The sequence below is a fragment of the Grampus griseus genome (assembly GCF_964374135.1).
Source record: "Grampus griseus genome assembly, chromosome: 13".
Taxonomy (NCBI): Eukaryota; Metazoa; Chordata; class Mammalia; order Artiodactyla; family Delphinidae; genus Grampus; species Grampus griseus.
The window spans coordinates 7,566,323-7,582,466 of NC_139007.1; the positions used below are offsets into that span (position 1 = coordinate 7,566,323).

Below are 16,144 nucleotides of genomic sequence, written 5' to 3' on the forward strand. Positions count from 1 at the left end.
TTCTTTGATCGGTGCTGTTTCCACTTCAGATTCGCTCCTTCTCAGGATGACGCCTCACTAGTTACAGGGGAAGAACTAGACTCGGCACCTTTCATTGCAGCCAGGGTGTGCTCAAGGCTGAGTGTTCACGGTCAGTCAAGAACAATAATGAAAAACATAACTTCCACTACTTACCATGTTCCTCTCTGCCTTACGCTAGATTAGTAATACGCAAAATCTCATGCTGCTCTTTGAGATTTTTATCATTTGTGCAAATAGATTATGACCAGCTAATGCCTCTGACATTCAAGTAAAGGATGAATTCATTAATATTTACTGAGCACCAGCCAAGTTCACGGGACTCTGGTAAATACGGGAGAGCACAGCTCCGTTTGTGTCTAGTAGTACAAGTGGGGATGCATCCACGTGCAGTCTGGAGATGAGAAGACAGGACTGTTGCTCAGGGAAGAGTGGGATTGTGGAAGAGAGATGTTTGTGAAAATTCAGCGTGAAACCTGGCACAGTGCCAAGATTCACAATTTGCATTTTATTTTCCTCCACTCAGGGGTTACTTTTCTTGCTGCTGCTAGTCAGAGGAGGAGCAGATGAATTTTTCATGCTGTGCAAACTGACGTCAGGCAAACTCTCATGTGTCCTGGGGGTCATCTTTAGCGTGAGTGGGCTCCGGGAAGGGTGAGCGAGCCCCCAGATACACGAGCTCCTCACGCCTCCCCTTTGTAGAGTATCTTGTGATTTAAAGCCCGTCTGCTTCTTGTTGAGCAGACAGCTTCGCATGACCGACGGGTCAGGGCTGTGATGGCGCTTGGAGCAGAGCTGTGGAGAGGGGAGTAGGGAGGAGGCCGACCCAGGCCTGGGCCGTCGTGTGTGTGTGTGGTATGTGTGTGGTGTGTGTGTGTGTGTGGTATGTGTGTGGTGTGTGTGTGTGTTATGTGTGTGGTGTGGTATGTGTGTGTGGTGTGTGTGGTATGTGTGTATGGTGTGTGTGGTGTGGTGTGTGTGTGTGGTATGTGTGTGGTGTGTTATGTGTGTGTGGTGTGTGTGGTATGTGTGTATGGTGTGTGATGTGTGTGTGGTGTGTGTGTGTGTGTGTGTGGCTGTGGCTGTGGCTGCAGCGATGCTCCCAGCTGTGGACAGAGTGATGCTGGAGGACAGGGTTCTGATTGAGAGAGAACTGCAGCCTCACTGCCATGGTGGCCTGGAGTAGGGATTCCAGCTGGGATGCAGTCGCGGTACCGAGGTGGCGGGTCGTGTGGCGCTGAGGCCGTGAGACCAGGAAGGGGGACGGCAGGGGTACCGGCAGCAGTGGCTGCAGGGTCTTCCAGGAGAACGTGGACTCAGAGGATGAGGCTTCCCGGGAGGAAGGCTCAGCGAGGGCCAGATGTGGGGGAGTGCAGAGGGCAGAGACCAAGAGGGGTTTGTAACCAGACCACTGGTTCTTTTCAGAATGAGTGTCATTATTTCCCTTCTTCTCCCAACAGAAGCAGGATCACCCGCCCCCTGACTGTCGTTTTTCCCCACGGCTCTGCTGTCCCCGAGAAACCCTCTGGTGATCTGTGTTTGGAAAGCATTTCAATTCACCAGTATTTGTGGAGCTTTTGCTCGGTGCCAACGCTGATTGAGGAGACAGCTGCACCCTCTTTCTGACAGAGGATGGGGGGACAGGGCCTAGGCAGTCAGTGTGGTGCAAGTGTGAGCATGTGGGGAGTGCCCGTCACACTCAGTGTGTTCACACGCCGACAAAAACCAAAAATGACATTACTTATATTAAGGCACCTGGGAAGGCTGCTGCTTTGCAGCCCCTGGATTTGGGGGGAGGAGTTGGGAGGCTGCCTGGCCAGCGGGGGGGTGGGGCGCAGGCTGGGGGGGCCCGGGGGCGGGGCCGCGGGGGTCACAGGGCCGGGGGCGGGGCCTCGTGCGCTCAGCGGGGAGCTGGGGCCCAGGACGGCGCCCCCGACTGGGCGGTGAGGCCAGCCCCACCCTCTGTGCCCTCTTCTCGGGAGGTGGGGCAGCTGCCCCCGGGAACTGTTTTAACCTTGGACGCGGTAGGGGCACTGCTTCTGTTTGGGGGAACCAGGAAAGGCTGCTCAAAAGGATATAGCAGTTGAGTTTTCCAGCTGTACCACCATCTTTCTGTTGAAATCCTCGTCTTATTGTGTCAGAATCTCTGGAGGTGATGGGGGCATTAAACTGAGACACTTTATATAGAGCTTGATCAGAGTACCTGGCAACAGAACTTAAAAATGTTAGTATTAATAGTGGGTTATTAAAAATCCAAACTGTTCTATTCTTATTTCCTTTTAGTTTATACATGGTATCATTCAAAAGCATTTGGAATGGGCCAAGAAGAAGACACTAAATATTGTTTTAAGTACTTTGTTTACCTTTACTCATTTGGATTTTTGCTGTCAGGGGAGTTCTGGTATAGCCACGATTAATAGAATCGACAGCTACATGGAAGGTTTCTAGATGATAGAAATGGCCTTCATGACGTTGTGATATTTGAAATGCTACCTTCTTTCTAAGCATCTACCAGTGTGATGATGTGAAGTAGGCCAGTAACTGCACGCTGGGCAGGCCTTCTGTTCGTGTGAGATGTAGCACTGATTTTTAACAACTTTCTTTGGCTCAAAACGTTTAAGCTTTTCTTGTGAATTTCTGGTATGTGTGCAGTATAAAACAGTCGTCTACCAACTCGTTTTCAGATCAAACAGTAGTCTGAAATCTTAAGGTAACTAGAAAGAAAATAGTTGCCCACAGGCAGCTAATTGTAGGCTTGATGCCTTGCCTTTAAAATGGAAATTCCTTCCCTGTTTCACTGCACTGTCCTCATTTCTTGTTTGCTCATTTCCTCTTTGAGGGGTCCTTTGTGCTTCATTATCCTTCTTTCTGGTGGTGTTCCAGCTAAGTTTCTGCCATTTGCCTCAGGCTGTTCTTGTACTCTGGCGCTCCCATTCTGTTTGCTGTCCACCGGCTACTGTTTCTGCGTGTTGATGAAGGGGCCTGCTCCCCCCGTCCCTGCAGCCGAGCAAGGAGCCTGTGCGCACGGGGAGGTGCTGTGCATGCAGGTCCTGATGCGCTATCTGTACAGACGGCCGCTCCCGTCCTGGAGGCGCTGCGTGGCCTGGCCCTGGGCTCCCCAACCCCTGGAGGGGGAGGTTTCCACTGGTCTGGGTGTGTGTGCACATGTGCCCATGTGTCTGTACACTCAAAATGTAGCCCATGTGGATTTAATTATTTTTCTTACATTACAGTGCTAATGTAAACATTTACACTGTTTAAACCATTTAATTTGAATAAGACTTACTCTTTCTAAATTTTTAAATGTTTATCTGAAAAACTGCTTTTAACATCTTGGTATTCTATGGCTTTTGTGGCCTCTGAGCTTCTGTTTGATCAGCGAGGACTGTGCCGCTGGTGAACCCTTGATGGAGAGGCCGCGTTGAGCTGCAGTGGTTGTGACGGGGCTGCCCGTGCGGCCCAGGTGCCCCTCCATGGCCGCACCGGCCGGGCCCCTCACTGTACCCTGAGGATGCCGGGCCTGGCCGGAGGATGGGGGCGGTGGTGTGTGTGTGTGTGGAGACAGGCTGGCGCGGAGTGGGTTCTGAACTGTTGATGCCGCTGCTTCTCTAACTTTGTACTAATAATTATTAACTATGTAAGGGTTGGTTTTTAATGTTCAGACTTTTAAGTGATTTCTTTATCTACAGCTGTAACTACATGACTTTTGTGTAATGTGGCTTAAAGAAAGGAGCACACACTGGTCCAGGGCTCAGAAGACTTCGTTCTAGTACAAGTTTTGCTGCTTCACTAGGGAAGCGACATTGAGTCTTGAATCTCTCTGTGCCCCGGTTTCTGTAACTGGGGGTGATGGAAGGAGATGACTTCTCATCCTCCATGGAGACAGAAATGATAACATGGAAACGTTCTTTTAGAAAGTCCAGGATGCAGGTGATGTTTATAGTGATGGTAATGATTACTAGCCTTCCCCTGTCCTTTTTAAATTCTGAAAATAAAAAACACAAGTTTTGAAACAAATTGAAACAGTCCTTGGTAGAGAATGTGTTTTAGCAAGCCAAATGTAGTAAGTCAACTTAGCAGACACTGAAATCCAGTGGGAAAACTCGTTGGGAATTTGTGTACTGATTTTGCAAGGGCGAGATGTTTTCATGTAAGTTAAGGATTTGTTCTTCGACAATTCTGTGAATGCTTAGCTTTTTTAGTAACAAGGAGAATTGATGGGAGTTTCAATCCGTCATATTAGGGGACTGTGTGGGGAGAAGACTGGAGGACTTCGAACAGACTTAAAAGACTGTACTACTTTGAACAGACTTAAAATTTCTGAAACATGTTCAGTTTCTAAAGTAATGCAAACACATTATTTGCCTGTAGTCGCTGAGCCTCTTGGTTCTCACCCAGCGCATCCTGAGCTCACTGATGTTGTACAAGCCAATTGACATGTCCTGGGGCAAAAAATAGATTGATACCTTTTTCCCCAATTCACCAAAAATAATAATAGTGGTAATAATAATAAGTTAATGATAGCATTTTCTCATGTTTAAAGTTTTTTTTAATATAAATTTATCCTAATTGTTAGTGTTTGCTATTACTTGAAACAGCAAAAAGTTTTAACTGAAAAACTGGAAATAGTTACTTATGCTCATTTTTACTTTTGTTTCTCTTGGTTGTCGTTTATTTTGGAGGACATGTGCTTCTGTTTGCGAGTTTAAGTTGCATGAAATACAGTCATATTTTCTGCTAATAAAGTGCTTCCATGTTCATGTGATAGAATGAACATGTCTGTTTGATGAGGTTGCTCCCCTGTCCTCAGCTCTGTAGCTTAGGGGTTCAAGCACCACTGACTCACATGGCAGTGTTATTTGAGTTTCTTTACTGAGTTGTGGATAGCACAGAGATGTTCCTTTAGTTGTGTTTTTAATCTAGAATACCCTGTCCTTCTAAAATATTTTATTTCTGGTTCATATTACCTGAGGTACTACACATCAGGTAAATGGAATGTGGAATGGGCTAGAAAACATAAAATAGCACCTGAAAGAAGTCTAACTTCAGAATGAATGTTGCCGCTTTGAATGAGTTAGAAACGGAAAAAATTACTTTCATGTATGAGTCATATTTGAATTCTTTTATGTCATGGTTGTGTGTTAGCTTAAAATTCTGTATATTATAAATTAGTAATAATCTACACATTGTTTTATTGCTTCACCTTTAAATTGTCCGTAGTGCTTATAGAGATATAACATGTGTAACGCATAAACATATGTGCTGAGTATATTTTTTTTATGGCTCTGATAATGTGATATCATGGAAAATTATTGAAAAATATTTGCAGTTGGTTTCTTCCAAACTAACCTTTCATGGGTTTCACACACACTTTTATAAATTAAGTAGTAAAGAATATTTTATTGTGACCATTTATTCATTGCAATTAATGATAATTTGTTTCACTGAAGCTTAAACAGGGAAATAAAAGATACTAATTTCTATAGTTACACCTCAAAAAAAGAAGAAATCTGTGAGTTTCTGTGGGTTGTGTTAGAAATACCTAGTACGAGGTAGATCTTGCGTTAAATCTGTTCAGTATCCAAGGATCTACTCTGTGCAAGACGTCCATCCCCCTCCTTGTCGAAGGCGTCTTAGAAGATGCCTCATTTGCCTTCGAGGAGTGTGTGGTTCAGCAGAGGGATCAAGTGAGGTTGTAAGCTGTAAAGTGGGAGCTCGATTAGGATGTAAGTCCTCGGAGATTGGAATTGTGATGTTCTGAACTGCTCCTTGGGTCGTGACCACGGAAAACTGAGCCGTGTGAGCTGTCCTGCTCCCTGAAACCCCGTGCTTGCAAGCTCTCTGCACCGCCCCCCACCCGGCCCCCCACCCGACACTTGTGAGTTCTGGACTGACGTCAGGGGTGTCGGTGCTGCCCGGCGGCTCAGTGCACCCAACACTGAGGGTGGCCGCGCTTGAGTACAGAAAGGGTCTGTTTCAGTGTTTTGTGGATACTTCCTACGGAATCAGTGTATAGTGTATGTTTGTTTTCTTTCTGTCCAGTTTTTTTCCTTATGTAACTTTAAAATTTAACATTCCAGACATTTTAAACCATTAAAATTTATTTCCAAGGTAGGTAAACGTGATATGAAGTAATATTGGAAACACTCACACACACACACACACACACGTGTGTGCGCACACACACACATGCATATTTATGGAGAGGTAGCCTTCGTAGGAACATGGTATCGTATCCCAGCTTAGCCAGTGACCACGAAAGTAGTGCCAGGGCTTCCTTGGTGGCGCAGTGGCTGAGAGTCCGCCTGCCGATGCAGGGGACACGGGTTTGTGCCCCGGTCCGGGAAGATCCCACATGCCGCGGAGCGGCTGGGTCCGTGAGCCATGGCCGCTGAGCCTGCGTGTCCGCAACGGGAGAGGCCCGTGTACTGCCAAAAAAAAAAAAAAAAAAGTAGTGCCAGTTTCATAAGGTTATGGGATTAAATGAGTTAATATATGTAAAGTACTCAGAACAGTACCTTACATGTAAGGAAGCATCAGGACACAGAATAATGTCAATAGTATAATACCATTTGTTAAAAAGGGGTTTGCATATATACTTAGAAACTGGTGGGTAAAGAATATTTCTTTGAGAACAAACAAAACTGGAAATGGTTTCTTTGGGAGAGAGGAGAGAGCCTGGGGTAGAAGGAGGGCATACATTTTGTTGTTAACTTTTTGAACTTTTAACCATATATTTTTAGAATAAAGCCATGTTTCAAGTAATTTAAGAGATTCTAGAATCTTTTAAGACAAGAATCTACGTTCTTTTCAGACGGCCCTGCCGAGGTGCCAGTGACTAATGGGAACACAGCCACGGGACAGGCCTTGAACGATGATCTGGACATCTTTGGACCGATGATTTCTAATCCCTTACCTGCAACTGTCCTGCCACCAGCTCAGGTATGTGTTAAGAGTATGGTTTTACACTGTGTATTTTCTTTTTGGAAAGTTTCAATTTTGAATTGTTTCTTACTTGAAAGCCTCTAGATCTTCAGGCCAGGAGTTGGCTAACTAAGCCTGCAGCTTGTTTTTGCAAATAAAGTGTGATTGGAGACGGCCACTCCGTTTACTTACATGCTGTCTGTGGCCGCTTTCACACTGCAAAAGCAAGTTGAGTAGTTGCTGCAGATATTCTATGACCCACAAAGCCTAAGAGTCACTGTCTAAAGTTTGCTAACTCTTGCTCTAGGCAAACAGTGTTTAAAATGAGTAAGTGGGAAAACTCGGACTGTTTCAGCCTTGCCTGCGATCCACAAGGTTACTTACTTCAGAGGGTTTTGAACTGTTTGGCGTGTGAACATGGACTAGAAGCCCGTAGTTCTTTTCTTGTGCTCTGTCGGGCCAGCCCAGGACAGTGTTTCCTTCCGGGTGCAGGGAAACTGAGAACAAGAAATTCTAGCAAACTCAGTACCCATATGCTTTTTTATGAAGACACGTTATTTCTTAGCCTTAAAATCTGCCTTTTTTTATTTTAATGATTTTTTAAAAAATTATTTAGAACGTAATATTAACGATAAAGATTTTTAAAAAGTATCAGTGGTAAAGAAATTTTGACTTGCCTTCTTAACTTTACATGGAATTTCTTTTTTGCCTTTATTCTTTTTTTTTTTAATTGAAGTCTTGTTGATTTACAGTGCTGTGTTAGGTTCAGGTGTACAGCAAAGTGATTCTGTTATACATATATGTTCTTTTTCAGATTCATTTCCCCTATAGGTTATTACAAAATATTGAGTACAGTTTCCTGTGCTATATAGTAGGTCCTTGTTGGTTAACTGTTTTATATATAGTAGTGTGTATATGTTAATCCCAAACTGATTTATCCCTCCCCCCCTTTCCCCTTTGGTAACCATAACTTTGTTTTCTATGTCTGTGAGTCTATTTCTGTTTTGTAAGTAAGTTCATTTGTGTCGTATTTTATTGATTGATTGATTGCCACACCACGCAGCATGTGTGGGACCTTACAGGGATCAAACCCGTGCCCCCCGCCCCCTGCAGTGGAAGCGAGGAGTCTTAACCACTGGAATGCCAGGGAAGTCCCTGTGTCGTATTTTAGATTCCACATACAAGTGATATCATATCATATTTGTCTTTCTCTGACTTCACTCAGTATGATAATCCCTAGGTCCATCCATGTTGCTGCAAATGGCATTGTTTCATTCTTTTTATGGCTGAGTAATATTCCATTGTATATACGTACCACATCTTCTTTATTCATACCTCTGTTGATGGACGTTTAGGTTGCTTCCATGTCCTGGCTATTGTAAACAGTGCTGCAATGAACATTGTGGTACATGTGTCTTTTTGAATTACGGTTTTCTCTGGGTATATGCCCAGTAGTGGGATTGCTGGGTCGTATGGTAGTTCTATTTTTAGTTTTTTAGGGAACCTCCATACTGTTCTCCATAGTGGCTGCACCAATTTACATTCCCACCAACAGTGCAAGAGGGTTCCCTTATCTCCACACCCGTTCCAGCATTTATTGTTTGTAGATTTTTATGATGATGGCCATTCTGACCAGTGTGAGGTGGTACCTCATTGTAGTTTTGATTTGCATTTCTCTAATAATTAGAGATGTTGAGCATCTTTTCATGTGCTTTTTAGCCATCTGTATGTCTTTGGAGAAATGTCTATTTAGGTCTTCTGCCCATTTTTGGATTGGGTTGTTTGGTTTTTTTGATATTGAGCTGCATGAGCTGTTTGTATATTTTGGAGATTAATCCCTTGTCGGTCACATCTTTTTTTTGTTGTTAAATATTTCAAATATTTTTTCAGCTTTATTGAGGTATAATTGAAAAATAAAATTATATGTTTAAAATGTATAACGTAATGTGTTGATATATATATTCGTTGTGAAGATTCCTACCACCAAGTTAATTAACATATATTATCTCACAAATTTACCTTTTTTGTGTGTGAGAATGCTTAAAATCTACTCTCATTGAATTGCATTTATACAATACAGTATAATCAACTATAGCTACCATGTTATGCATTAGATCCTCAGATCTTACATCTTATAACTGAAAATGTGTACCTGCCTCCCAGCCCTTGGCAAACACCATTCTGCTCTGTTTCTATGGGTTTGCCTTTTTTTAAGATTTCACATATAAGTGATACCGTGCAGTATTTGTCTTTAAGGTGAGATATTAATATATAACTTTCAGGGACATAGGTTACTCTTAAGCCCACAACTTAAGATTCTGTTTTGGGTTTTTTTTTGTTTGTTTGTGGGTTTTTTTTGCGGTACGGGGGCCTCTCACCGTTGTGGCCTCTCCCACGGTGGAGAACACACTCCGGACGTGCAGGCTCAGCGGCCATGGCGCACAGGCCCAGCCGCTCCGTGGCACGTGGGATCCTCCCGGACCGGGGCACGAACCCGTGTCCCTTGCATCGGCAGGCGGACTCCCAACCACTGCGCTACCAGGGAAGCCCGAGATTCTGTTTTAAATTTACAAATAAGCAACTAGTTTTTTGTAGTAAAGTATAATTTTTGAGGTCAAATATTTCTCTGTCTCTAGAAAACCTGAGCCAAATGGGAATTGTTTGGATGGAAAGTTTTAATAAGAAAGAACCAATGTCTTATTAGGAAGACGAATTACATGTATTTTTATTATATATATTTATTGTCATTATGATAGTCGTTGTATAATTAACGCTGGAATTGAGCAGATAGATTTCTGAGGAATCATTAGTTTAAGTGGAGCTTCATCTGCAGCACCGCTGTTTATTTTCAGAGAAGATAGCTTTATTTTATGGCTTTGCCTCTTCTCCTCCTTCCCCCAACACGTAAAAAGAGGAACTAAGTATTGCTATTATCGTTTCGGTTAACATTAATTACCTTGTGAATGTGTGCAGCCGTGGGTATGCGTGTGGTAGTAAAAGAAGAAGTCTCACGCTAACATTTTGGGTGTGGAAAGAAGTATTTGGGATACTTGACAGTCCGAGCATGCAAAGCAGCTTCTTTTGGTCTAGCGTTCTAGCGGGCCGTTCGGCCGGCCCGCCTTCCTTAGACTCCACTGCGGGGCGGGAACCGCTCTGCAGCTGCTTGCGTGTTAGACCCCAGGCCAGCCGAGGCCCCGTGGGTTCTGTGCAGGGAGAGCAGCGAGCCGGACAGTGCGGACCTCAGCCCCCCTCAGTGTGCGTGCAGCTCCTCCTCGTGCCCCCAGGGCCGCCCTGGCCTTCGTGCTGGGCCTCTGTACCTGAGAGGAGACAGGGCAGGTCTTCAAAATCACACCTCATTCTTTTTCTGAATGTTTTTGGACCAAAATGGTGTCAGTTTTATGGAGCCCTCTAAAATAATTTGGTGAACAGAATTATCTTCCCTCCAAACTACATGTAAAGACTCTAATCCAGACATTTTGTCAAAATAATGTCTTTGAAAATTGGGGGAGGGAGAGAGAAGGTGGGTTAAAGCACACATTTTACACACACACACTGTACACAGTTTACTAATTTGGTGGCTTTCTATGCTGTGAAATTGAATTGGACCCCACTAGGAATTACTCTGAACCCTGCTTCTTTCAGTCCTGATTTTCTGAGTGTGGTGCAAATTCTGGTTGGAGATTTCCCCTCACGTGAATGTGAGCTGGATTGATGTGACCGTCTGCTTTCCTGTCTGGCTGTGCAGTCTTCCCTGAGGGGCTGGGAACGCTCAGCTGACCCGCGAGGACGCGTGTACTGGGGGTTGAGGGGTGTCGTTCCAGTGTCCCCCAGGGTGACACGTAGAAGCCCTCCCTTTCCTGTTCTGTCCATAATATCCACATCCCCACAGCATCTAGACTCACACAGGTGCTGTGGCCTGTCGTCGGTTTGGCCCCGGATCCCAGACGGCCAGAGAGCCTTTGCCTGGGGATCCTGCGGCCTCCGGAAAGTGCGCGCGTACCGGCAGCAGTGGCTCTCCTTTTACCTTGGAGTGGTCCTGCCGGCACGTGGGGCGCCCCCATCACCCGCCCCGTAAATGGCCGTTCGAGCACCTGCTAGCCATGCTGCCTGGCGTGGCTGTGCTTAGACTGTGTCCCTGTGGAGGCAGGCGTTCATCGGAAGAAACACACGCGTCTGGAGCACGGGGCTGCTCTAGCCTGAGGTGGAATAATAGTAGCTTTCCCAAGCACTTCAGGTTTTCTCACACGTCTGTGTCCTCCTCAGGGAACAGACCCCAGGGTTTTGAGCAGGTTTTTAGATTGAACAGAAACTAAACGTGCTGGAGGATCATTTAGTGAGGTGTGGCTGCTTTGTCACCTAGCAACACTAACAGCCAATGCTGGTGTCTGCCAAGCACTCCTTGTGGCCGTGGGGCGTGGTGGTAAGGCAGCTCCTCCCTGGGCCCAGAGGGAAGGCGGAGTGGCAGGTCCCAGGGCACTGGGGCGAGCCTGCAGGCTGGCTGCAGGGCCCACGCTCTCGGCCTCTGCCTTCTGCTTCATTGCTACGTCAGATATATTTGATTCAAGCCTACTGTTGTATTTGAATTCCATCATGTCCGGTTTCTTACACATTTCAGATCTTTTGCAAAATTATGTGGCTTTTTTTCCTGTCTTAAAATTCTTGCTTGATGTCATAATAGATTCAAAATATTGTTCTGCTTAAGTTCGTTTGTGAGCATAATGCTTGGAGGCTAATTTATTGAAAGGTTTTTTAGCCAAGGCATTAAATGTTTGATTTTTTAAAAATTCAAGCCAAATCATGTACACTATGATTTAACTCTACTTGCTGCTCACCTCGTTCTATAGTTTGAGAAGACTCTTATCCAGTTTTTACTAGTCTTCATAGACTTCTCTGAAACTCTTCATATCTAAGTCAATTCCCTATACGCAAATGTGATTGAATATTTAGTGACCGCAGAGATCATTAAAGTGAGGTGTCAGTTGTGACTGTGTAATACTATCTGTGTGCAAGATACAGGAGATGAAGTGAAATTTTTTGTTTTGTATTACAATATCCACATGCTCATTTGTATTCGTGTTCTTACCCCTGTCTACAAGCGGAATGCAAGGTGTAGGGGAGAGTGCAGTGGTCGCAGTTTTGCTGGACCTCATATCTGGGTAGACTGGAAGCATTCTAACGTTGCGGTAAAAACGGATTAGATTCGGTTCATAAAAATATCATGATGTTGCTTTTGAAAATCAAAACTTTTTTTCCCCCCCAAAGAAGACAAAATCAGCCATTGCAGGACCCTCCTGCAGTCTGCTGTAGTTGTAGAAATGTTCTTCACTCCAAGGGATGCCAGTTCTTGGCAGCAGTGATTGTGCGAACAATCAGGAGATGTGCGAACATCTCCCAGGAATGCTGGTCCTTAAGCGGCACCACATGCCTGTTGTTGAAGCCACTGTGGTCAGGATGTGGTGGGCAGAACTCAGCATCAGAGAGGTTCTATCTACTCCTTTTACATTAACAGATTCAAAATAGGAAATGTTCCTCTATCCTGCATGTAGGTTTTGCATGGGCTTTGTCAGCGATTCCCTTTAGTGTCACCATGTTACCTTCTACAGTTGTTTAGTTTCTAATTTCATAACTTCATTTGGATTTCAAGGAATGGATGAGCTGTGTTTTATTATGCAGAATTCGACAGCTTGTTTTGGTATCTGTCTCAGGGGACGTCCTCTGTACCAGCAGTTGCCGCTCTGTCTGCAGTGACATCTGGGGATCTGGATCTATTCACTGAGCAAACTACTAAGTCAGAAGAGGTGGCCAAGAAACAGCTCTCCAAAGACTCCATCTTGTCTCTGTATGGCACGGGGACCACCCAGCAGCAGAGTGCTCCTGGTAATGCATTTGAAATCTGCTTTCCGTGAATTGCAGTGACATCACTAGAAGTGTATTCTTTGTGCTTATGTAATGTCAATTACATTTCTTCCTTGTTTTTTCTGTGTAGTGAGTGCTTTTGTTGTTGCGGTTTACACAACTACAAAACTGAAATGAAAGAAGCATTAGGATTAGAATGCACAAAACTTTATTCATTTAGGATTAACAAGCTGGTCGCACGTCACTTAATGTTTCACAAGCCTTATAGGACAGGGATTATCTTTGAAGAATTATTTAAATTTGATTTGCCTGAAGTTTATAACTCTGTACAGTATGGTATTCTTTCTGCACGTAAACAGTAAGTCTGAAATATCACATGAAATCAAAAAAAGCTTTGAGGTTTTTTTTTTTAATATATCAAAAAGAAATACTAGCACGGTAAAGATTTATGTTTACACAGTTTTAATCTGTCATTTCCTCTAAAATAATGGGCTGCATTTCACATAAGAGCTGAAATTATATGACGTCTCAGCTGCTTCCATTAAAGCCAGCGACAGTCCACTCTGACTTGTTTACTTGGTAGTGAGAGACCAGTGGTGCAAATCAGCAGAAACACAGTCTCATGCTATATAGTTTGGTCTTCACAATGGATGTTTTATGTAGCTGTTGCACAGGATTTATTTACCCTAGTTAAATTTGCTCAGGCTCCTAACTGATTTGTCTGCTTCCTGGAAGTAACCAGCCCTGAGGGTGCAGGTGTGAGCTGCTCTGAGCAACAGGAGCCAGACCAGAAGGAAAGCCTTTGCCGTGGGTAGTTCAGCAAGACGGGCTCCTGTTTCTGTGCTGACAGAGGCGAGTGCAGCGCTATGCGGTAACCCTGTTCTCTTCGTTTGTTTTCTCTGCTCGGTTCTTCTGCTGCAGGTGTGTTTATGGGACCCACAAATATACCGTTTCCCTCACAAGCACCGGCTGCATTTCAAGGCTTCCCGTCCATGGGCGGGCCTGTGCCTGCAGCTCCTGGCCTTGCGGGAAGCGTGATGGGGCCGAGCGCGGGCGTGATGGTGGGCATGCCCCTGCCCAACGGCTTCATGGGAAACGCACAGACTGGGGTGATGCCACTTCCGCAGAGTGTGGTCGGCCCCCCAGGAGGGATGGTGGGACACGCGGGTGCAGCCCAGAGTAAGTTTGGCCTGCCGCCAGCTCAGCAGCCCCCATGGAACCTCTCCCAGGTAGGGTCCTTTCTCTCCAATTTCTCCAAAATCAGAGAAACCAGATCTTGTTTTCTAAATGGTTTTATTTGTTTTTAAATCTAACAATCTGGCAGAAAGAATTGAGTAGGGATAATGTTATAAAAGGTAAAAACTGTTTAATCAAATAGACAAATGAGCTGTCATTGTTCCTATATTTAGAATATTCTGTAGAGAATGTTAAGCATTTTTTCATTTCTGATTATAACACAGCTGTAATGGTGAATGTCCCTCATTTGTTTGTAACAGCTAGAAATTATCTTGGGCATCTTTTGAAATTAGCACCAAGCTTTAAACCCAGCCCCCTGGTGGGTTGTTTGTATAGACCACCTAGACCAACCTATTTTCACTAATAATTTTGGGGGCTCTTGGTAACTTTCACAAATTAGAAAACAACCCAGCCTCATATTCTCAGAGCACTGTTTTTGAGAGATCTAGGCTGTGCGTGGATTTATAAAAAATCTTTTTGTTCAAATACATTTCTAAAGTTGTATTTTCTTCTTACTTATAGTCACATTTATGTTTAAAAAAAATATACACTAGTTCAAGAATTCCCGTAAGATATGAACCAGTCCATATTTGTGTCTTACATCCCCTCGTATTACAAAATCCTATTTCTGCCTAAGTTAGTTTAGAGCCAGGAGATGACATTTTAGTATTACCTCTTTCAAATCCATTCTGACTTTCCTCTGGCTTCACAGACAGAGGCCTCAGACCTAGGTTCGTGGTCCCACTCTTCTTCCTTGTACACTTCCTTATTTGATGTTCCTCTGGTATTTTGATGCCCTTGACTTCTGTTCTCGTCAGCATTCAGGGAATAGTATATAGCAATTTCTAACCGACATTATTAGCAAAATCACTATATATCCCATGAATGTTCCAAGTTATTTTTTACTGTCACTATTTAAAGGAATATCTATATGACATTGGTCTGTGCACTCTGGGAATCTCAAAAATCGTTAAGTGTCAAATGTTAGTAATAGCTTTTGTGCAGCCGGAATGCTGAAGCAGACCCAGCCCAGGTTAGGGTGCCTGCTGAACCAGTAAGGACTTACCCCACCTTACTTCCAGGCCCGCCGAAGGGGGTGCTCTTCTCCAGCTCTCTCTTGGTGGGGTCTGCTGGCCATGACAGGTACTAAACATCCTTCAGTACCTAGGAAGAAGCGACCTGCCCCTCCAGACACTGTGCCTCCCTCATCAGTGATGTGGTTAGTATTAGGGTTTTTGAAGAACTAAGAACTGCAGACGGTTGAACTTTATTAATACAATCCAACCCTGAGCATAGATTTTTTTTTTTTAATCTTTTTTTTTTTTCTTTTTTGCGGTACGAGGGCCTCTCACTGTTGGGGCCTCTCCCGTTGAGGAGCACAGGCTCCGGACGCACAGGCTCAGCGGCCATGGCTCACGGGCCCAGCCGCTCCGTGGCATGTGGGATCTTCCTGGACCGGGGCACGAACCCACGTCCCCTGCATCGGCAGGCGGACTCTCAACCACTGCGCCACCAGGGAAGCCCTGAGCATAGATTTTGAATCCACTCCACTTAGTAGTAAATCTTGCCTTTCCTTCACTTACCATCAGTCTTAGAAGTGAGAGCACCACAGGGGAGGGTTAGGAGGCTTATGTACACACGACTCCAGTCTGGAAGGAAAGTACATGTAATCTTACACCTTTTGTCATACAATAGGCGTTTATATGGTTGGCTATAGCAAAAGAAAAATATGTTTTATGACCTTTTTAAATATTTATAAAGTATACAGAGCTATTTAAGACTTGAATAAAGACAGAACAATTGCCATCATATACAGTTCATAATTTTGGGGTAGTTTACTTTCAGACATTTCCTTAGTCCTTAGTAGTTAAGCTATAGTTGAAGGCATATCCTAGAAAGTATATGGTTGAAAGTATTGCTAGTATAGTTGAAAGTTCGAATAGCAGACTCATGGCACATCCAGATATGAATTCAGCGATTGCTTTGGTACTTTTTCCAGTTGTGGTTAATCTTTGGGGGACAAGAAATTGAGTCCAGAAAATGAATAAATATAAAATGACTTGAGACCACTTTATAGACAGGGTTGAAAAGCAGAAGGAAATAGCAACCA

General features: G+C 44.2%; 1 protein-coding gene across 4 annotated transcripts in view; it reads left to right on the plus strand.

The window, feature by feature from the left end:
• The window catches only part of SMAP1 (small ArfGAP 1), a 150,270-nt gene that overhangs the window by 132,163 nt on the left and 1,963 nt on the right, over positions 1-16,144 (plus strand). For all 4 annotated transcript variants that reach the window (XM_082669004.1, XM_082669005.1, XM_082669006.1 and 1 more), the window contains 3 exons: positions 6,833-6,960; positions 12,648-12,819; positions 13,720-14,027. In XM_082669004.1, coding sequence (XP_082525130.1) covers positions 6,833-6,960; positions 12,648-12,819; positions 13,720-14,027 — 608 coding nt within the window. The remainder of the gene's footprint in view (positions 1-6,832; positions 6,961-12,647; positions 12,820-13,719; positions 14,028-16,144) is intronic.